This window comes from Sus scrofa, chromosome 14 (genome assembly GCF_000003025.6).
Source record: "Sus scrofa isolate TJ Tabasco breed Duroc chromosome 14, Sscrofa11.1, whole genome shotgun sequence".
In the NCBI taxonomy this organism is placed as follows: domain Eukaryota; kingdom Metazoa; phylum Chordata; class Mammalia; order Artiodactyla; family Suidae; genus Sus; species Sus scrofa.
In genome coordinates this window covers 131,857,193-131,880,685 of record NC_010456.5, presented here as the reverse complement: position 1 = coordinate 131,880,685, position 23,493 = coordinate 131,857,193, and the positions used below count along the sequence as shown (strand labels likewise).

Below are 23,493 nucleotides of genomic sequence, written 5' to 3'. Positions count from 1 at the left end.
CAGGTGAAATTGTCAAGCAAGCACAATTTGAGCACTACTGGGAAGTCACTCTGCACACCCGCGAAATTCCTCCAGGCATAGAAATCCCCGCACGTGCATTTTATGTCTATGAGTCAAGAGCTAGCGGTTAAAATGAGCGTGTTGCTGGAGAGACGGCCCAGTTGGTGAGCTTACAACGCACTAGTGTTCATTACGGTCTCAGTTATTAATATATTACCGCAGACCCGAAGCGGTCCCTGGAGCAAAGAAACCCCCAGCCGCCTAGCCAAAGTAAGAGGGATGTTCCATGACATGGTCCCGGGAGGGCCCCCTTCGGACCCTGCCCGGGGCGGACCTCGCCACGGTTCCTTACCTTTGAAACAGGCTGCGGAACTGGAGAATGTGGGCGGCAGCCAGCACGCCCAGGACCTCCTCCATGCTGATCTTCACCTCGGGGATGTAGAGGTTCTTCAGGGCGGTGGCGAAGGCTGCGGAGAGAGCATCCGAGAGCGAGTCATCAGCCGGGGGTTCTACAGCCCCGCATCCCCCACGCGCAGGCGCCCTGCCTGCTGGGTGAGGGTGCCCGAGCGGAGGTGGGGCTGGGGCAGGGAGGCAGTAGACAAAACGCCCCGCTCTGACCTGGGCGCAGACGCTGCCCTAGCTCCCAGCCCCCTCAAAGGAGTTGAGGATGAAGCTAAAGAAAACGGAGCTCCTGTGAAGGAATCTTCCCGCGAGCCGGTCCAGGGCTTCTGTCCTAACCTGGGGTCCTTGGCCTGTGCAGGGAGGTGGCTGCCCCAAGATGCGCACAGTGCTGTGTGCACGGGGATGCGTTTCATTTTCTCCGGAGATGACATACTTCCAGCAGATTTTCCTCAGAATCTGGGGTCTTGCAAAAGGTTAAGGACTCCCGGGAAGAGCTAGGATAATGTGATGGTCTCTGGCTAGAGACAGATGGACGCAGCTCATTCCAAGTTCTACCTGATTCCAAACAACGCCATAGTGCGCGTCCTATGCGCTCTGAGGACCCCAGGGTTTAAAGTGGATAATTTCCTGACGGCACCTAACGGCACACTAGATTAACACCAAACTCACTTTCTAGGTGGCCAGGATGGGATGGAGAGCCGAGCCCAAGGGCGCCCCCTGGGGGAGGCCACCGCTGCTGGCAGCCAACCGGGGCGGGGCCGCGGCCGGAAGGGGCGGGTCAGCGCATGACCTGAGAGTTTCCCTGAAGTGTGTGGCCTCTTCCACTTCTGCATCCCTCTTGTGTCTTTCCAAGGACTAGCATGTCTCTTTAGCAGAATTCCCAGCTTCCTTCCTCTCTTCTCTCGCTGCCCCGCTATTTTTGGTGTTGTTGTTGTTGTTGTTGTTGTTTTTGCCTTTTCTAGGGCCGCTCCCGCGGCATATGGAGGTTCCCAGGCTAGGGGTCTAATCAGAGCTGTAGCCACCGGCCTACGCCAGAGCCACAGCAACCTGGGATCCGAGCCACGTCTGCGACCTACACCACAGCTCACGGCAATGCCGGATCGTTCACCCACTGAGCAAGGGCAGGGATCGAACCTGCAACCTCATGGTTCCTAGTCGGATTTGTTAACCACTGCACCACGACAGGAACTCCTGCCCGGCTATTTTTAACAAGGAGGCAGTGAACACCGTGTACCTCTAGTTTGTGGTGTTTTGCGGGTTTGTTTCTATTCGAATCAGGAAGGGCCATTTGTTCAAAGACACACTCAGAAATACAAGGACAGGTAAGTGTAGTTACCAGCTTTGGTGACCAGAGCGTCATAGATCTTCAAGGAAATGCTTATCTTCTTCACGGGGTGTTGTTCTTTGACCTTCCCACGCAGTTGAGCTAGTGAAGGAAATGGGACAAGGAGGCACAGATGTGACAGCCACAGTGACAGGTGCAAGAGACAGTGTGAGGCTCCATGACCACTGGCACAACCTCGATCCTGGCATGTATCGTGCTATAATTTGTTTATTTTTGTTTGCTTGTTTGTTTTGCAGATGCAGTTTTGAAATGATTATTTTAAATAATGGTTGAAAGACTCAAAAGAAGTTGCAAAAATCGTACGGGGAGTTCCTGTGTGCCCTGCCGGCCTCCCTGAACGATCTGAACACAGCCACCGTGGCTGTCCAAGCTGGGACGCCGATGCCCACACTGCGTTTTAAGTATTGATTACCGGCCCCTCCCCCACCGCCTCCGTCCCCTCTTTGGAGGACTGGGGGTGGGCCTCTATCTCTGCACCCTGAGCCCCTAGCTCAGACCTGGCACCGGGTAGGAGCACAGCCCCGTCTGCTGAAGGATGAGAGGAACTCAGGCGACCTCCCAGTGCCTCCTCAGACTTTGCCCCAGAGATCTCCCAGCAGAGGATTCCTGCCACCAAGGCTTCTAGGAGGAAGGGAATCACCGGCAGCCTCCCCATCCTCGCAGTTAGTCTGAAATGTCTTGCAACACACAGGTCTCCATGCCCTTGGCACAAAGCCAGAGCTCCTCTGGTGGCCCCGAGATCCTCCCACTGGCCTTCAGGTCAGCAGACCCTAAACCTACCTCCTCGTGGTTTGTTCCCCAGGAGATTTGTGGGGCTCCCTCCCTTCCCCATCAGCGACCCGTCTGATCCTCTATTATATAAGTAGCTCCCCACCCAAACGTTCCCCCAAACTGGCTTTATTTTGCCTCCTGGACTAACCAACCTGCTGTTACACTGGTTACCATCCACTGGGCAGGCACATTGGGTGGTGAACCTGCCACTCCGGCCCCCGACCCCGGCACAGTCTTGCACACCCCGATGTGCAGTAAGTACTGGCTGAATGGATGGGATGAATGGGCTCCAGGGCCAGAATCCCAAGCCTAGTGAACTCAAGGTGCCAGGTAATGAAAAGTGACATGAGTCAGGAACCCGGAAGTATAGCACCTTCTGCAGTTACAGAGAAGGCGGGAAAAGGAGACTAAAGATCCGTGTTCCTCAGGCAAGCAGGGCCGTGGAGCCCCCCCTTGCCACGCACACGGCCCCCCGCTCTGTTCAGGCTTTCATTCCGACCATTTATGGAGACCCTACTAAGCGCCAGGCTCCGTTCCTGCTTCTGGAGCATTTTTCTGTCCTAGGTCTCTGCCTAGCCTCCCACTGCCGGCTCCATTCCGTCACTCCCCCATCGCCCCAGGGGACAGTAAACAAGAGGACGCACAAGAGCGGCTGACACAGCAGGCATTCTGGCAGCACAGTTGGGATCACTGTGTGTCACGCTAGCTATTTCTCATGCTTTGTCATCATCTCGGGTGGGCGCGTCCCCACCCCACCCCCAGCATTAAGTTCCTAGCCCAAGGCCTGGCTCAAGTTAAGGGCTGACCACTCAGTGAAGGAAGAAAGGAATATTACCAGCTAGGCCAGAGCCTTCGGAAGGTAGCTTTTATAAGTAAAACTTCACAATCTGATAGGAAGGTGATAATTTGAGCATATGTTTCTGAGGTTCCCCTCGAAGCCAAGTACTTTGTTTTTGGTAAAAGAGGGCCAATTCCTCCCTGGTTTTTCTCAAGGAGAATAACTGTGCTGCTCAGGACAGCCGAGCCTGGACTCTGGGAGGAATGAACTTGAGCCTCTGGGACAGCCTCGTGTGGCCAGCACAGGGTGCCTCGAGCTGGGCTGCATCTCCCCAGAGCCCACCACCCCAGGAAACGTTCTCTGCTGCCAACTCCGGGACAGCAGCGCTGATGTTCTCAAGAACACAGAAGAAGGAACGAGAAACCATCGTTGAGGGCATGTGAAGGGCTGTGACTGTACCCACTGAAAATCTTTTCTTTTGTCTTTTTAGGGCCGCACCCTCCGCATATGGAGGTTCCCTGGCTAGGGGTTGAATCGGAGCTGTAGCCACCGGCCTACGCCACAGCCAGAGCAACTCGGGTTCCAAGTCACATTTGTGACCTACACTACAGCTCAGGGCAACGCTGGATCCTTAACCCACTGAGTGAGGCCAGGGATCGAACCTGCAACCTCATGGTTTCTAGTTGGATTCGTTTCAGCTGCGCCATGACAGGAACTGTGCCCACTGAAAATCTTGGAGTCCTGGGGCCTGATGCAGTTGGTGGTGCTTGCAGGGAGACCGTGGGAAGTTGTGACAGTCCGGGCTCTGAGGTTTCATCTCTGCACCTGCCCTGATATCCCCCAATCAGGCCCCACTGCCAGCAGTTATCTTAGTAAGGCCAAATCTTTTTTTTTTTTTTTTTTGTCTTTTTGCCTTTTCTAGGGCTGCTTTCTGCAGCATATGGAGGTTCCCCGGCTAGGGGTCGAATCGGAGTTGTTGCTGCCAGCCACAGCCACAGCAACGCCAGATCCGAGCCTCGTCTGCGACCTACACCACAGCTCATGGCAACGCCAGATCCCCAACCCACTGAGCAAGGCCGGGGATGGAACCCGCCACCTCATGGTTCCTAGTTGGTCTCGTTAACCACTGCGCCACAACGGGAACTCCATAGGGCCAAATCTTTTAAGGGAGACCATCCAGTCTAGACGTGTCAGTGACATTAACGATAACTCCACTTTTCCCTTCCAGATTCTCTTGATTTTCAGTATACCCACTGGACCTCCATGGCCTCCCCTTGGTTCCCTAGGGAGAGTTCTGACCTGAGCACAGGGAACATGGGAGAAAGAGCTTGGTCCCACCCGTGGGGAGCCTGGGACAAATGCTCAGAGAGCCAAGAGGATCATGAGTAAGTGCGAAGCTCGTTAAGGTCCCACGGGGTGGCTGCAACCTGCTCCCAGCTCCCAGCTCGGCCGGGAAGGGCTGAGTCAGAGGCTCTGTGGCGGGAAGATTCCGGCAGGCAGCCAGGCCCTCCCTCAGGCTCAGGGCAGGGCAGTGACTGGGGGCTCCGGCAGCCTCCCTGGCTCTGGAATATCAGGGCTGTGTGGCCACATCCTGGAAATGCAATCCCATCCTGATTGGCAGGCTGGCTGCTCTGGAGGCCTTGAATTTTCCACGGCACCTGCTTATGAGCTGTCAGGTCAGGGAAGGAGGGAAGAAAATCTATTACCCAGGAAAATGTTGGCAAGGCCTCAGGACAGGAGCTTATGGGACCGATAAGGGGGGGACTGCGGATTATTAGGATTTAAAAAGGAGAAAAAGAGAGAAGTGACCTCAATCCCTTGGGGTATGAGGCAGGGTTAGGAAAAGAAAAAGGAAAGGAAAAGAAAAAATAAAATTGATGTATGCTTGGGAATTTCCAACCAGCATACTTAGGGCCAAACAAGCCACAGATGTGAGAACTATGCCTTCTTTCTAGAAAGCCCATCGGAAGATTCAAAACAACCCGCTTTCTCATCTCAGAGAAATAAGGAGACACAGGGAACTGTATCCAGTTTCTTGGCTAGACCATGATGGAAGATAATATAAGCAAGGAATGGGGCCATATTTGTACATATATAGGAATCTGGGTGTGTACATATACATTCGTACTTTCATAAATATTATATATATAAACATATATAAAAATAAATTGATATATGCTATGTATGACCGGGTCACTTTGCTGTACAGCAGAAATGGGCATTACACTGTAAATCAACTATAATTTTTTTAAAAAAAGTAAGGGCATTCCCATCATGGCGCAGAGGAAACAAATCCAACTAGGAACCATGAGGTTGCGGGTTCCATCCCTGGCCCTGCTCAGTGGGTGAAGGATCCGGCGTGGCCGTGAGCTGTGGTGTAGGTCGCAGATGCGGCTCGGATCTGATGTTGCAGTGGCTCTGGTGTAGGCCGGCGGCTACAGTTCTGATTTGATCCCTAGCGCGGGAACCTACATATGCCACAGGTGCGGCCCTTGAAAGACAAAGGACAAAAATAAATAAATAAATACAATTTAAAAAATAAAAATTTTTTTAAAAAGTGAGGAGAGCCTGCTTCATAGCTGCTGGATAACACCTGGCCACTATGAGAATTTACTGAGTGCTCACTATGCGCCAGGCTTTCTTCCTAAACTGCATGCCTATCACCTCCTCTGCAGCAAAACACAGTAAGACCCATTATCCCCATCTTACAGCCGAGGAGACTGCAGTTAAATCCTGTGTTGAGGTCACACCGTGTGGCTTGCCCTTCACTGCCAGACTGTCCTTGGACCCCAAACATAACCAAACGCCGAGCTGCGGTATTTGTAACCAGAGGGCCCCTGAGGCTCCCACTCTGGGTGAGAACGTACCTTGCAGAAGCCTCTTCAGCTCCTGCTCGGGGTCGAGGTTACCCCGGGCCAGGGCCATCAGGTAAAGTTTGGTCAAGGTCTCAGACTGAAAAAGCTGGGGCTGATGGAGTTCCCATTTGAAGCCAAGGCACTCGAGAATCACATCTGAGGAGAGGAAGCCACGCTGAGCAAAGGATTTCCCGACACCCCGACCTGGGATGCTTCCACCCGCTCTCCTGCATCCTCTCTGTCAGGTCCCGTTATTGGGCAGACGCGTGGGCAGGCGACTTAGGCCTTTCAGGAACGATGTGACAAAGGTGACAGTGTCAGCTCCGGGGAGCTTACTGGCTCCCAGGGGGATACAATGGGCAGGCTTGCGAGATGACTTAGAAAAGATAAATATCCACAAGAGCTGCCAACCAGCAGAGGCACATAGCAGCCCTCCATCCCGCTTGGGGACTGACAAGGCGTCGTGGGGAAGGGGTGCTGGTTGGGACACCCTTGGGGGGGCCTCCTCTGGCCTCCCCTACTCATGTGCCTCCGTCTCAGCACGGCCCATAGTTGGGGCCAGATAATTCTCTCTGTGTAGCGGGGTGGGGTCCTGTCACTGTAGGATGTTCAGCGGCATCCCTGGCCTCTGCCCCCCTGCCCCGACGCCAGTGGCACGGGCCCCACCCCAGAGTCATGGGAAAAATGCCTCCAGACATTGCCCAACATCCCATGAGGAGCACAACTGTACTGGGCTGTTAGTGCCTAATTAGTACCCACTTGGAAGGCATCAGCATCCTACAGAAAGGCCAGGAAGCAGAGGGCCTCTGATCCCCAGGGAGGAGAGTTCTGTCAGCATCCCTGTCCTCAGGGAATGGGGGTCATCAGAAAGCCCAGCTCATAGGCATCAAGTGGAATTCCCACACGAAGGCTCTTTGCAAACTGTAAAGGGCTTAATGGGGGGCGGGGGACATCTCACCCAGGGATGGCACAGCTGATTTAAAAAAGCAAAGAAGAAGACAACTTGGGGAGTTCCTGCTGCGGTGCAGTGACTGCAGCCGCTGGGGTAGCTGGTCAGGCATCCGTTCGATCCCTGCCCGGTGCAGAGGGTTAAAGATCAGGCATTGCCACAGCTGTGGCTCGGATTCAGTCTCTGGCCCGGGAACTTGCATATGCCAATGGTATGGCCATTAACAAAATAAAAAAGGAGTTCCCATTGTGGCGCAGTGGAAACGAATCCGACTAGGAACCATGAGGTTTCGGATTGGATCCCTGGCCTCGCTCAGTGGGTTAAGGATCCGGCAGTGCTGTGCGCTGTGGTGTAGGTTGCAGACTCGGCTCAGATCCCGCGTTGCTGTGTCTCTGGTGTAGGCCAGAGGCTGCAGCTCCGATTAGACCCCTAGCCTGGGAACCTCCATAGGCCGTGGGAGCGGCCCTAAAAAGACAAAAGACAAAAAAAAAAAAAAAAAAGGCAAAAACAAAAACAACAACAACAAAACAAACAAACAAAAAAACCCACAATGACTTGGCCAGGAAGGCAGACGGAGGATCCAAGAATGCCAGGCAGCTGAGACACAAGGGGCTGTGGGTGAGGGGCTCTGCAGGCCGGCCTCCCGCGTTAGCACGGGGCTGAGGGGAAGGGAATCAAGCTCAGGGTGATCCCCCAAACCCCCAAATCCCAGTGCCAGACAGGACCTTAAGGTTCACTCGCCCCATCCCTGTGTTTCTTGGCTTTGCCTGCGGTCCTGACTGTGTGCCTTCGGGAGCCAGTTTTCTCCTGTTGCTACTATTGTTACTCCCCAATTTTATGTTCTCGTTTGGCGCTGGGGGCTCAGAACCTGAGTTTTCATCTCAAATCTTGGGTCACCTCAGTTGACAATCGTGCTGGGCCAGATTAGCAGGAATCTTGCCCCGTAAAGGTGATTTGAGGCAGGAGCAGAACTGGGGCTAACGTTTGCCCCCCCTTCCCCCACATCTGCTTTCAGGATGGCAGTGCAGGGCAGATATCACAACCAATCCCAGAACCCTTGCTCCTGCACCTGCAGGCAGCCTCATTCTCCCCTCCCCTCCACCCCCACCATCAACCAGAGTCAACAGGAGAGAAAAAAATCGATTAGCCTCCCCTGGGGAAGGAGGCTGGCTCTGACCTCAGGCAGCCACACTGTGGGGTGGAGTTTATCTATAAAAGCTCCATCAAGGAGTTCCTGTCATGGCTCACCAGGGTAAGAACCATTTAGCATCCATGAAGATGCAGGTATGATCCCTGGCCTCACTCCGTAGGTTAAGGATCCGGCATTCCCGTGAGCTGTGGTGTAGGTCACAGGTGTGGCTCAGATCTGGCATTGCTGTGGCTGTGGTGTAGGCTGGCAGCTAAAGCTCTGACTCCACCCTTAGCCTGGGAACGTCCATATTTCACACGTGTGGCCCTAAAGAGAAAAAAAAAAAAAAAAAGCTCCATCAAGGAGCTGACCTGTCCAGGCTCCTCATGGGGCTCAGTGAGCCTTTCCCAGCGGGACTGAGCTGGTCTGATCCTTGATCCCACTGCAAATAAGCGTTCTTGGAGAAAAGCAGATATGGACATTCGAGTCACGACTGCGTAGAGCCTAGAGGGACGCAGAACAGCTGCCTCAGGCTCGATGGGCTTCGCTTAGTCTTCTAATCCAAAGCCTATTCATTTACATTGTCAGGTGTGTATACATCGTGGCTATTAGCTTATGAAAATGTGTTTGCCGAGCCTGGTCTCATTCACTGTGCCTTTGAGAAAGATAGGCACCAATGACACAGGCAGCGGGCAGGAACAGAAACTTGCAGACTAGTGACCGGGCCATTGACTTCCCTCCACAAGGACCATAAGACACCCCTGAAGTCAACAATATTCTGACTGAACCCCCCCCCGGTGACAACAACTTACCTGCCTCCCCACTTTGGATGGTTTCACTCTTCAAATTCTTTGGGAAATTTTTCTGAAATTGTGAAATGCATAACCTCAAGAAAAAACACAAACAACAAATCCAGGCATTAATACGGACCTTCTTCTGTAACAGCAACTTGTATTAGTGCAGTGTAAGCCTTGCTAAAGCATCCATGAATCAATCTTATCCTATTCCTCCCTTGGGAACACTTTCCTTAGGTCTCCATGTGTCTGCCAATTTGACAAACTGTAAGGTCTGTCTGATGACCAGCTCAAAATGTCAACTCCTGTTTCCAGCTTTTTGGGTAGATCTTAGCAAGGGGGTATTTGGGGCTGCATCTGGCTGCCTGAATGACACCTCTTTGGGTGCGTGTCTAAATCAACATCTAGCGTAAAATAGGTACTCAATAAACACCTGCTGGAGAAAGAGAGGGCTCTGGGTATGTCTGGAAGTCAACTCAGCAATGCTTCTGTTTAGGGTCATGCCTGCCCCAGTCTCAAGGGGTCCATAAACTAAACTCAGAACCAACCCTGAACCGAACCCAATCCTCTGCCAAGAAATGGCACCACCAGCCTCCAGGTGCCCAGGCCAGCATCCCGAATGCTGTCACATCAGATCCCTTGCTCAGGTCTGATGAGATGTCTTTTGGATCCATCCCTCTCTGCTTAGGTGAATCCTTGACCTCATGGCTATGACCTCTGTCCAAACCACCATTCTCTCTGCCATCACTGCCGGTCTCCCAGCCTCCAGCGAGGGCCCCTTGGATGCATATCCCTCACTGCAGCCTGTGGAACCATCAGAAATGCAAGTCTTGTCCTTCCTCTCTCCTGCAGAACGTCCTCCGGGGTCTCCCCAGGGCTCCTGGGCAGAAAGAGCAGCCTCCTCTCGTGGTTAACGAGCCCCGGCTTATCTCTGCAGTCTCATCCCTTCTCGACAGCCTGAACCCTCCTGGACACACAGCTCCCTTTGTCCAAAGTGCTCTCCTCCTCACCTTTTCACTCGATCAGCTCCTCCTCCTTCCAGAAAGCTTCGTTGTGTTTCCCTCCCTGCTGCCCACCCTGGGCTTACCCCATTAACGCTCCTTCCACAGGGTCTTCTGGTGGCCTGTTTACTCAAGCACCCTCTGCACTAGGCTCTGCATCCCACAAGGAGACATGTTTAGGTACCACTGCAACCCCCAAGCGCAGCCTTTGTGCATGTGCCCCATCAACATCAATGGTTCAATGATGACAAAGATACGACGCTTTCCCATAAACACTGCACTCATCCCGATGAGCAAGGAAGTGAAACCAAGTTGGAGTCACATTTGCACAACTTAAAGATGGTCATCCCAAGAAAGCCAACCAGCCAAGGGACACTTGACCACATCCAGCCAGTGTCACCTTTGCCATATGCTATTTTCCAGTGATGCCGGAAGGCTTTAGGGGCCAGCATGTGTGCAGGAGGGCTTGGGCGGGGGAGCGTGTGTCCAGAATAATATTGACCACAGGCTCTTCTTTCCAAGCACAGATGGTGGCTACAAGTGACTCAGCCTTGGGAAGCCAGTGGGAGCTGGAGTTGTTTACCCAACAGGAGCAGTGGACCTGACCCAAGCCAGACCAGTCCCCCTGATGACTTGGGTCACACATCTGGGAAGAGCTGCCCAAGGTCAGGAGTTCAGACTGTGATCTCAAAATGGAGCAACAGACTTTGGAAACTATGGGGCAATGGTCAAAAACTCAACGACCCTCCCAAACATCTCTGTCATCGGTGAGGCCAGGAGATGCCAGGCAACCACACCGCCTTTTCCTGGTGTCCTGGCTGCTTGCCAAGACATACCATTTCTCATGCAGGCTCTGCCGCTCCCAAAAGCTGAGGTTTGTTTTAGGACCAGTGGAAAAGTTCATGGAACACAGGGCACCTGTGGGTTGTGCTCTTCGGTCTTTGGGACTAAATGGCCCGGGGCGGAGTGGGGATGGCAGGAACCCACCGTTAGTCTGGGGTTCACTCCCATGATGGAGAAACAGCACGAGAAAGGGGGAAATGCCCTGTTTCTCATGGACAGGTGGGCTTCCTGCCGGGGACCATCCAAAGGGCTTTTAACTCAATACCTTCGACATGCAAAACTCCAATCTCATTTACTGGGAAGGTCCTGCAGACCTTGGGCTCGAGGCCGGGTCTCAGTGCTTTCCTCTGTAAGAGGGAAATGAGAGCCACGTGGCAGCCACCGGGGGAAATAAAACACATGCCTGGGACACCTGGGCCTGAGCAAACCAGTTAACGTCGGCTCTGCATCAGGGATCCTGGGCCTCTGGTCCCAGCTGTCCCAGAACCGCCCTCTGATAAAGATCTAGGGGGCCCTTCTTTACACCCTTACCTTTTAGCACGACCTCCTCCCACCCTCACGGTGGACTTGGCATTGAAGTTAGAATGGGGGGAAACATGGGGCGGGGTCACCCTTTCCCAGTGCCCAAGCCCCCTACAGTCTCAGTGGGAGTGGTTCTTCCTGAGCCTCACCCCCCATCCCATCCTGGATCTCAGGGTTCAGATCTTAGCTGTGTCCACACAAGCCAAAGGCCCCCAGGGACACTGCGTGACACGTGCTAATTGGGTGTTTACATGCCAGGCACTGTTCTAAGCTCCCAACAGGAATGACGTCATATAATTCTCAAGGCAACCCTGCTAGACAGCACCCCCAATTTGCAGAGAAGGAGACTCAGGCACGAAAAGATTAGGTTGTTTGGGAGGAGGGTAGCATTTCCTTATCTCTCAGGGCCCTTCTCCCCACATTCCACACCCTCGTCTCAGTGGAAGGAAGCGTGACAGGGACCAGGAACCTGAGGCTTCTGGGTAGCATCTCTGAGTTATGGAGCCAAAAGCTCACTGCGTCATGGAAACCCACAGACACAACCAGAAATACTAGCCAGCTGGGCAGAACCCAGGGCATAGACCTTTGAGAGGCACAATTACACATCTGCAATAAATGGGAAGCTGGGAGCTAGTTTAACTCCACCACCAGTGACCCTTAAGGAACTGGCAAAATAGAGTGGTCCAGCTCTTGTCAAAGCCAACAGCGCCCCCAAGTGGGAGAAACAAGAATAACAGCATCAACAGCAAGAGCGGACTTGCTGGTCCTGGCTGCACAGAGAGCTGTGGGGAGCTCTGGGCACAGGTGTATGTACATGTCGCAGGTACAATTCCAGCCCCCACCTCCCATCAACCTTGTTATCTGAAAGTTTCTTGATGTCTGAAAGTACAGAAGATTTACCAGAAGTCCTTTGTTGCCCAAATTAAATAAAACCTTGGAGCTCCAGTTGTGACACAGTGGAAACTAATCTGACTAGTTTCCATGAGCATACGGGTTCAATCCCTGGCCTCGCTCAGTGGGTCCAGGATCCGTCGTTGCCGTGAGCTATGGTGTAGGTCTCAGATGTGGCTCAGATCCCATGTTGCTGTGGCTGTGGCGTAGGCTGACAGGCGTAGCTCCAATTCCACCCCCTAGCCTGGAAACTTCCGTATGCCATGGGTGCAGCCCTAAAAAGCAAAAATAAATAAATAAATAAATAAGCTATTTTTAAAAACCAAATGAAATAAAGCCTTTATCATGCTTTCTAAGTTCATGTTTCTCACAATCCCATGAAATGAATCTCAAGAGTGAAAATAAAGGAAATAAAAATTTTCACTTATTAAAGAAAATTGGTTTCTCCCATACTGTGATAGACTGAACCCATGGCCCCAATTATATACACACATTCACACACACACACACACACACACACACACACACAGAGATCCACGGCCACACCTTTTGCTACAGGATTCCAAAGCATCTCCTGACAAAAAGACGAGCTGTGTATTTCCTGCCCCCTGACTTTGAGTTTGGCATGTGACTTGCCTTGGCTGATGGGATGTTAGCAGACATGATGTGGGTGAAGGTTTGAAAAGCACATGTGCAACTGGATTTGCCCTCTTGCCTCAGCTGTCACCACGAGAACATGCCCAGGCTGGTCCAGGGTCTCAGGAGGGGGACGCAAGGCTTGGGGAGCAGATGAACTGCCCAGATGAGCCAAGCCTGAGTTGACTGACCACTGGTATAGGAGTGATCGACCTGCCCTCAGCCTGCCTCCTGACTCTCAGCTTCCCAGCATCACCAAGGAGAGAGGCAGATTTGTAAAGCTGCTCCTGGAAAGAGTGCCCATACCTGTCCCTGCATCTGCTGCGTTGGAGGCAAGGTGATCTGGAGAAGATGCTAAGAGGCTGAGTTGGGTATTGAGTCGTTGGCTGGCAGAGTGCGTGGTTGACACTCTGCAAAATGAAACTACCAGGATCCATAACTAAAACTGCTGATGAGGGAGTTCCCATCGTGGCACAGCAGAAACGAATCCAACTGGGAACCATGAGGTTGCGGGTTCCATCCCTGGCCTTGCTCAGTGGGCTAAGGATCTGGCGTTGTCATGAGCGGTGGTGTAGGTTGCAAACACAGTTCAGATCCCACATTGCTGTGGCTGTGGTGTAGGCTGGCAGCTGCAGCTCCAGTTCAACCCCTAGCCTGGGAACCTCCAAATGTCGCGAGTGCAGTCCTAAAAAAAATAAAAAATAAAAAATAAAAGATAAAAACAAACAAACAAAAAAAACCCCTGCTGATCAGGCTATAAAGACAATAGCTCCATTTATTGAGTATCTACTATTTGCCAGCAACAGCACTAATCATTTAATCTGATTTAATCTTTGGAGTGACCCTTCAAGGGAGGTGCTATTTTTACCATGTCACATGAAACGGAGGCTCAGAGAGATTAAGCCAGTGGCTTAAATTCACAGAGGGAGTGATTGGAGGAGAGGCCTGTCAGACAGAGTGCTTTGCATAGTCCTAAAGCCCAGCACAACAGCCATCAGCCCCAGGCCACCACCGCAGCTTAGTTCAGCAACTCCACCAACCAAGTCCTGAAGTCTCTACCTGCTGCCCAGCCACCCTCCTCAGGTTTCTGGATCAATTTGCCTATATTCCCAGGCCCAGCTCCAGTGCCTGCTGCCCAGCCTGGCCCCGGCGCTAAGGAACGCAATGAACTTTGGCAAGAACTCTAAGTCTTCAGGGCTCTAACCAAACAAAATCTAAAATAAATTCAAAATTGCTTAAGGCTCTGAGTAGCCAATGTCAAAAATAACAACCCTCAGAGGGGAAAAAAAAAAAAAAAAGAGTGAAAGAGTTCCCCTTGTGGCACAGCGGAAACAAATCCGACTCGTGTCCTTGAGGACACAGGTTCAATTCCCAGCCTAGATCGGTGGGTTAAGGATCTGGCATTGCTGTGAGCTGTGGTGTAGGTTGCAGCATTGGCTCGGATCCCGTGTGACTGTGGCTGTGGCGTAGGCTGGCAGCTATAGCTCTGATTGGACCCCTAGCCAATCTATATACATCGGGTGTAGCCCTAAAAAGCCAAAAGAAAAGAAAGAAAGAAAGAAAAAGAATAAAAAACCCCACGGTGCTCAAATTTTTTCTAAGCTAGGGTCATCAGGGAATTTAGAGCCCAAATCTGGCTGGGTTTGGGTTTATTCACACATGTGTAATATTGTTGTCTGTGGGGTAGGAGGCAGTGGGGCAGGGATGGCCAGTGAGTCTAGAAAGAAGATGTGGCTACTCGTTCAGCAAATGTAGAGCCAAGAGCTCTTCTGTGCCTGGTGCTGCTCAGGGCACAGCCCTCGCTCAGGAAGATGGACCTGAGCGCTCACAGGCAGGTGCTGCTGCCAGCCCAGGGAAGCCGTGACATCCAGGCAGCTCCAAAGGGCCGGATGTGAAGCGCTCCTTCTGCAGTGGGGTCCGGCTCTGCATCCCCAGGAGAGGCAAGAAAGAACTCATAACCTGGAGAAGTGATGCTCTAAGCCAGCCATACTTTTGGGGTGAGTGGGTACCCCCTTCTCCCCTCGCTGGGTAGACACGTACATTTGCGGGAGGGGGTTTAAACCTTGAGTGCACCATCTCACTGTGTCAACAAATCAGTTGATAAATTTAGAATTCTATTAGGGCCCCAAATTCCCAATACAAAAGGAAAAATCCAGAAAAAAACATTCTCAATCCCTCTGGACTTTTATCACCTCCCAAAGACTTCTCAGAGGAAGTTGTCACCCTGACCCTGACCCTGTCTGTCCCAAAGGGGTAGTCCTCAAAAGGCATCCCTCCTTGCAAATGCCTGGGACAACCCGTCTGCCCAATCAGAGTGGCCCAACCTCGGGGCCCTTCCCGGCAGAGCAACTCACCCGGATGGGCGTCCTGACCGGGGGCCTTGATTGCCCTACCTGTCTGGGTGCTTCAGAACTTCATCAAAGTCTGTGTTGACAGCCTTGCACATCTGGGAACGTGCCAGCAAGTCCCCCGAGAAAGGCTCTTGGGGGAAACGCCACCGGTTGGTTGAGCCAACAATCTGGCGTTCCAGCCGAGGTTTGTGCTGCTTGGGAAGCCAAGAAAGAGAGAGCATCTTTTTAAAATGGCTCTTAAATACCAGGTTTGCCAAATTGTACAGCAGAAGGGAAATCAGGAGAAATTTTAAAAGGCTGGTTAATTTTGAAATATGACCAGTATGTCTCTAGAGCATCTTCTCAAGGCAAATACCTATATTCAGGAGATGGAAGAGATGGAGGGCTTCAAGCCACAAAACAGTGTGGACTTCCGCATCTAGGAAGGGGCACTGGAGGGGAAAGATCAGGGAGAAAGACTGTTTCTCTGCAGGTAGCTCTAAAGAACCCACAAGCAGATGCCGGGTTGAGCTTCGGGAAACTGAAAAGTGGCCTTCCCATCATGGCCCAGCGGTAACGGATCTGACTAGGATCCATGCGGGTGCACGCTGGATCCCTGGCCTTGCTCAGCGCCTGAAAGATCCGGCATTGCTGTGAGCTGTGGTGTAGGTCGCAGATGAGGCTCCGATCCTATGTTGCTGTGGCTGTGGTGTAGGCTGGCCGCTGCAGCTCTGATTCAACCCCTAGCCTGGGAACCTCCATATACCGCAGGTGTGGCCCTAAAAAGCCAAAAGAAGAGGAAGAAGAAGAAGAAAGAAGGGGAAGGGGAAGGGGGAGGGGGAGGGGGAGGAGGAGGAGGGGAAGAAGAAGAAGAAGAAGAAGAGGAAGAGGAAGAGGAAGAGGAAGAAGAAGAAGAAGAATTTGAAACATGCTTATCCCAACATGTGATTCAGAAAGCTATCAAACTGAGGTCATTTGGGACAGGGACTGCCTCTTTTTCAACTATGGTAAAATACGCAAAACATAAAACTCACCCTTTTATCCATTTTATCGTGTACAATTAGTGGCACTTAGTACATTTACGACGTTGCACGGCCGTTGTAACCCTCTGTCTCAGAACATTTTCATCACCCCAAAAGGAAACCCTGTACCCATGAAACCATCGCTTCCAATTTCCCTGCCCCCTCTTTCTGGAAACCACTTATCTGTGTTTTGTCTCTATGGAGTTGCCTATTCTGGATGTTTTATGTAAATTGACTTAGGCAATAGAGGGCTTTTATGACTGGTTTCTTTCATTTTGCATAATGTTTTTAAGATTCATCCATGTTGTAGCACGTGTCGGAATTTCATTCTTTCCATGGCTGAAAAGAATATATAGATAGACGAGACCACATTTTCTTTATCCATCCATCAGCTGAGAAATACTTGGGTGGCTACAATTTTTTGGCTGCTGTGAATAGTGACGCTATGAACATTCTTGTCAAGTTTCCATCTAAACACCTGTTTTAAATTATTTGGGTATAAACCTAGGCCAGGAAGCACTGGTTTACTGGGCAGGGACTTTTCCTTAGACATTTTCTTGAGATCCTGGGCTTCAGCACTTTCCTTAAAGAAACATCCAGTATGGATATAAACCTCAGATGTGGGTGGTTCAAGGAAACCTGGCCAGGAAAAGTGCACCGTGAGAGACCCATAGGAATGGGGTTGACTGATCCTGAGCCACGCTAGTCACTGGCAGGGTGGCTGGGAGACCAGGGGCCACGTGGTGGAGTTTCTGTGTTCAAATCTTGTTTTCACCACGAACCAGTTGTGTGACCTCGGGTAAAGCATTCAACCTTTTGAGCCTATTGGTCCTTAAATGTAAGATGGAAATAACTGCAGTGATGGTGAAAATGAGGATGAAGATAGGGATGAAGATGAGGATAAAATGATAAAGTTCGGGAACCATCACTTAGTATAGTCTCTGGAATATGGTGGGTGATTGAAAGCCATGGACTCCGAATCTAGGTACTGCCCTGCCAAAGTGTGATGCGAGAACGAGGGGCCCTGACAGCAGGGCTTCAGGACACTCCTGCCGGCAGAGTCAGCCAGTGAAGCTGGAGGTTCTCAGGGGCGTAGGACCCATCCATCCCCCTGGGGAAACCCATCAGTACAACAGTCACCGGGTGCTTCTGCCCCTCCCCCTTGCCTGCCCTCCTGTGATTCTGACTTACTGGATTCAGCATTTTCATGAAGGACGGTGGAGATTACGCAAGGGGGAAGAAGCACCTGGAAATTGAAGGAGGTACATTTTAAATCTTCAAAATATTTCCAAAGGGTCTCGTCAAAAGATTATGGAAGAATTTGGCCCAAAGAATCTATCCTTTGCCACAAAAGTAATAATGAGTAAGTGTGGATTTCAAATCAGGTGAAAACCTAATGTTTAAAAGCACATTAGTAGAAAGACAGTCTCTGCCATTGTGCTGGGAAAAATGGCTCAAATAAAGAAAAACTCATGATTCTCAAATAAAGCAATAACCCACAATTCTCTAGTTCTCCACGAATTTACCAAGGCGATAGGAACCAAAAGAGCCAATAGACAGCCTGATCATATATTTTGTCATTCCAATCAGGAAACTAAAAGGTGTGACATTAATAATTAGGCCTGGGAGCTCCCTTGTGATGCAGTGGGTTAAGGATCTGGCATTGTCACGGCAGCAGCCCAGGTTGCTGCTGTGGCAAAGGTTCAATCCCTGGCCCGGGAACTTCCACATGCTATGGGTATGGCCAAAAAAAGAATTAGGCCTAGAGAGCAGGTGTCAGTCAGGGCTGTCCTGGAGCACAGGGCACTTATGTCACCTTAGCTTTGAGGCCATGAAAGGGGACAGGACTTTCCAGGTGTCTCTGATTATATTTAGGGCAGCTTGGTTGCAAGCCTCAGAAAGTAACTTAATGGAATGTCAGAAAATGATGGAGTTTGAGGGAGGTGGGGTTTACTGGAAGGATGGTGAGGAAAGGAGGGCACTTTCAGAATCAAAGGAAAAACTGGAGAACTCTCTTCGGGGAAGGCCAGGAAGCAGCTCAGGGACTCAGGTGCAAACACCAGTGTCACCTCCTGCCTGCCCAGGCCGAAGCAGGACCACTTTGCACCAGCTTGAGAGACAGAGGATGGGGTTTGCTCTGTGGTACCCAAGCTCCTGCTTGATGCCCAGGAGCCTTCCTAGCTGACTTGACATCCAGGGCTAGCTCGATGGCCTGGACGTGTTATTTTTTCTTTTTTTCAATCATACCAGGGAAAATGTCCCTTGAAGCGTTTCGAGGGTCTGTTCTTGGGTCACTCTGAGTGGTGGCAGCTATGTGTGATGGTGACCTCAGCTCCCAGGTCCCTCCTGTTTCCCAGCCCAGACCCCCTGAAGCCCCTCTGTGCCAACTGATTGGATGGAACCAGGTCCAGGCAGTGCCTGTCACTAGGGGGTGCCCTCTGTGTCTCTCATGGATGCGATTACCAGCTGTACTTGGGTCGGAAGCTCCGCTGCCCACCTCAGGTGTGCTTATGGGGGGAGCTAGAGGAACAGAGGCGCCCTCATTACATGGGTCTTTGACTTACAGGAGAGTTGGGGGCTCCTCGCCTTCAGAGGCTGAATCCTCAGAGCGCTCGTGACATGTGGGGCTGGCTTGTTTCTGTGGCCAGGTCCTCCTCTGTGGTTTCCTCAGGGCTTTGTGGTCACCATGGCAACATCAGGGAAGGTTCTGAGCACTTCCTGTCTGGGCTCAGTCTGAGCATAGGCTGGGGGCTTGGGGAGGGATGGGGTCTGACAGAGACCACCTGGGGTGCCGTGCACCTCCTCTGGGCCTCCCTCCTCAGGGGAACAGTGCTGTTCCTGCTTCCATGAAGCCCTGTGCTTCCTTACAGCATCTGGGGTAACTGGGCCTCAGAGAGAATCAACCCCCAAATCCTCCAGCCTCATCTGTAAAATCAGATGGGACTAGAAGTTTCTTCAGTCCCTCCCAGCCTTGGCCTTCTGGGGTGCTCCTTTTCCAGAAATGTTTAGACAAACATTCACATAAAATCTGGAGTGTCTGATGTTATAGAAAACTATGCCTGATGACCTGTTTTGCTGGCAGCTGATTTTTAAGCTACTGTCTCTGGGAACTAAGAATTGTCTAAGTTGGGGACAGAGCCAAGAGCCTTCATTCTGGGGACCAAGGTGGAATCTGGCAGTGTCCTCAGTGATGTGGTCTGCACAGCCTGTGAAAGAGGGAGGTGGGACACCTCTCTCACGCCATGGAACCCTGCCCATCGAAGCCCTGGACCTCCAGCCCAGGGCTCTCACGGGAATCCCAGCCACAGGACTAGGGGCCTGGAGTCAGTGCTGCTCATTAAGACCTGAGGGCCTTCACACGCAGCCTCTCCTCTTTTTTTCTTTTTAGGGCTGCACCCGTAGCATATGGAGGCTCCCAGGCTAGGGGTCAAATCGGAGCTACAGCCACCAGCCTACACCACAGCCATAGCAATGCCAGATCCAAGCTGCGTCTGCGACCCACACCACAGCTCACGGTAATGTCGGATCCTTAACCCACTGAGCGAGGCCAGGGATGGAACCTATGTCCTCATGGATACTAGTTGGACCCGTTTCCGCTGCGCCACAATGGGAACTCCCCACAGCCTCTCCTGAGTCACGTGAACTATGAAGTAAAATAGGAAAGTAGCTACGCTGCCTACTGGTAATTGTGTGCTGGAAGCTATAAAACACTCCATGCACGGGAGGCAGCCCCGATGTACCTTCTTCCTTCCCCTCAGACCTGGGATTCCACTCTCCTGACACCCACATTGTGCTTGGCAGAGTGGTTGCTTACTGTGGGGGTCCTATGAAGCCTCGCATATCCCCGTGTCCCCTCAGAGCCCAGCACCAAACTCAGCCCTGGGGACGAGCGCAACAAACATCTTGACCCGAATCATTGGATGTACCAGTCCCTACCCAGCACTCGGCCTTTGCACTCGAATGAGCACTGCATGGGTATGTTTGTGTGTTTCTGTTTCTGTGTAGTCACGGTCCCATCTCAGCAGAAGTCTGTGCGCAAATGGGCAGATTTGCTCCCTCTTTGTTGCTCCCTCCACCCAGCTGTGCCTGAAACGTAAAGCCTCGTGTAATACCTCAGTTAAAAAGTTTGAATCATGTTGTCCTGGGCCCTGTGGCCATCCCACCTGCTCCATTATGGGCCGCCTCTGGGGATGCGCTCAGGTCCCACATGGGCAGAGAAAGCAATCCCTTGGGTGCCCTCTAGTGTCCATTCTAGGAAAGCATCCCAGAATGGCACACTCACCTCTGTCCATAAGCAGGATCCCTGGCCCCAACTGGGTCCATCACTTCCCTGAGGGTCTGAGCTCAGGGATCCAGGGCCTCCAGCCTACCCCAAATCCCTCTATACAAACATCCCCCCCCCCCGTAAAGCCTGGGAGCTTAACTATTAGCCAAAGTCAAAGACAAATAGAAATAAATGGAAATGACCTCCAGCATGCTCCCCTAAAGCCCTTTCCTGGTCTATTGAGCTGAGATTGCAGTAACCCAGCCCCATGGGCCCATACAAGTCAGAAACCCCAAGAACCTTGAGCAGCTCAGATGCCAAACCTCACTGAGCACAGCTCTCAGAACCACCTTGTACCACATCTCCGGAGACACAGTTGCAGGACTCTAGCGATGGTGACGCAGATGCAGGATTTCTGTGTGATGTCCATCTTCTTGAACATTCCAGGGCTGAGTGCCCATTTCAGCCACGCGACCTGGTCCCTCCCTGCGCTGGAGGACGTGGGAAAGAGCACCTGATTTTGACCCTGGTTCCAGCACTAACTAGCTGGACATGAGCTCCGCTTCCCTCCATGGCAAGTGTAGACTCAGAGGCCCTGGGGCCTGGCAGTTCGGAACATCTAGATCTCAGAGCCTGAGTGTTGGCTCCAAAGTCTCTGGTTCTAAAAGAACCAGGGCTCTGACACTGTGTGTGTGCGCAGGGGGAGGCCCTGCAGGTATCAGGGGTGTCTGGCTCCCAAGGTGTGGGGGGGCTGTCTCTGCACCCCGGGCCAGGCCACTGATGAGGGCCAGGGCGCTGCCTCTAGACCAAGCTCCCAAGAGAGGTGGGGGCTTCACTACGGAGAAGCAAGGGGGTGGTCTCAGCAATGAGAAAGGACAGCTGGATCGGGTCAGACCCTGGCCACCGACCTGCTGTGGTTTATTCCCAACATACATGAAAACTAATTTCATAACTATTTTTTAAAAGTCATTTGTGAGCTGCCCTTAAAAATCATCTTTTGTGCCCAAGCACTTGCTTTTGGTGCTTTAAACTCTGTCCTGGCTGCTCTCTCGTCCTTTGATATGACCGCATTCCATCTCTTCTTACCTATCACTCTGCCTCTCCCTGAACTTCTGTGCTGAGACACAAAGAACCTGAACTTCAGTAAGTCCTGAGACCAAGGGTGCACTTTTAATTAAAAGACAATGGTTCAAATCTCCCCCACCAAATACATACATACACACACATACACACACACTGCCCTCATGAGGCTCACAGTATCTGGGGTCGTGGGTCAGTGAGCGGCAGGAACACACAGGCAGGGCAACCTGTTGACCCCGGAGGGACTGTCCCTCCCCCACTGGACAATTCCTAGAGATGGTAACGGATGTGCCTACAAGAGGGCCCTTCATATGGAAAACAGCCCATCCAGAGCCCAGATCCCAACTCTCTCTCACTTTCAGGGCCACTGGCCCTCTGCCCTAACCACCCCAGGGCCAGGGACCAGACAACTATAGAAAGCCCCTCTGCCCAGAGTCTGCTGAAACTGTTAGGGAACAATTGACTGAAACGGCCCACCTTGGTCAGGCACAGACACTTGCATGAGTTGTCTCACAGCAGGAGGCCCTGATCAGGTGCTGCCCCGAAGACCAACACGGAGGATTTGGGAGGGGCCAATAGGAGGGAGGAGACGACCAGCCTCCCGGGATCCTTCCTGGCTGAGAGGTGCAAGTGCCACCAAGAACCCTGGGCCAAAGGACAGGCTGAGCAAGATGAGTGGCCAGAGACAACCTGGAAACTCACCCCGTCTCCATAAAACCTGAGGCTTGAGCCACCTGGCAGAGCAGTTCTCCTGGGTTCCCTCACCTGCTACTCTCTGCCCAGGCACCCCTTCCCAATAAGGTCTTTGGCTTTGTCAGCCTGTGTGTCTCCTTGGACAATTCATTTCCCAGTGTGAGAAAAGAGCCCATTCCCCGGCCCAGGATAGGTCCCCCTTCCTGCGACAACATGATTCAAAACAGCCCATCCTAAGCCTGTCCATCCTGCCTCAGCAGTTCCTTCCCCTGGAAACCAAAGTAAAGGCACATGCCTGCACTTTCCCCTTTCTCCTTCTGCCCCATGATTAGCCCTGGTGCTACCCATGTGCCCTGCTCCCCTCTCCTTGGTGTTGAATATAACGGAGTTTTGTAACCAAAGGCAGGCAGGAGGAACGAAAGATGAGTTAATACAAGAAAACGAGGTCTCTCGTTAAGAAACGGAGCGCTTTTCTATGTATAGGAAGATGCAAGGTCTGGGCTCACTGAAATCTTTCCTTGGATGTGCAGCCCAGGTGTCTGGGCCAGTATCCTGTGTTTTCCACACTGAGTTTTCTCTGGGTGCACCGTCAGGGAGGGGCTGCAAATCCGATGGCTGCTAGATGGCAGGTATTCTTTATTTCCTTCCTGAGTTCCCGCAGGGCTCCCCGGCTTAGAGGTGGCTGCAGTCACTGAGGACCGTGACAGCCTTTGTTTGCTGATACGGCCGGCAATATTTTATTTCTCATTGAGATCTGTGAGGAACAAACGATGGTTTCAGGGACACTTATCTCCTGATTGTTGTGGTCTCTGCACGCGGGTGGAAAAAGAATTTTCCAGATTTAAAGCAAGGTGTAGAAAAGACAAGTTTCTTGAGGCAAGAGGCACTGTTAACACAGTGGGCTGACTTCCTGATCATTAGGGAGGGCCGACTCTGGGTGCGTGGTCTTGTCTGTTTTTATAGCCCAGAGACAAAGGAGTGCGAGGCGTGGTCTTGCCATACACCTGTTGACCTGCTGATTGGTTGGAGAAGGATGGAGTCTTTGGATAGACTTGCTGATTGGTTGGGGAAGGATGGGGTTTTTGGATAGACTTGCTGGTTGGATGGGGGTGTACGTTGCCCCTAGAGGGTGGGGTAAGAAGGGGGCCACATACCTTTTCTAGTCGGGGGCAGGAAGGAGTAGGCCCG

At 52.0% G+C, this 23,493-nt stretch overlaps 1 protein-coding gene across 1 annotated transcript in view; it reads right to left on the bottom strand.

The window, feature by feature from the left end:
* BTBD16 (BTB domain containing 16) overlaps positions 1-16,292 on the bottom strand; it is a 55,924-nt gene extending 39,632 nt beyond the window's left edge. Inside the window, exons 1-6 of the mRNA XM_021073716.1 lie at positions 16,281-16,292; positions 15,310-15,458; positions 9,042-9,115; positions 6,164-6,307; positions 1,739-1,828; positions 353-467 (exon numbers count right to left, since the gene is read on the bottom strand). Of these exons, the coding sequence (XP_020929375.1) occupies positions 353-467; positions 1,739-1,828; positions 6,164-6,307; positions 9,042-9,115; positions 15,310-15,458; positions 16,281-16,292 (584 nt within the window). The remainder of the gene's footprint in view (positions 1-352; positions 468-1,738; positions 1,829-6,163; positions 6,308-9,041; positions 9,116-15,309; positions 15,459-16,280) is intronic.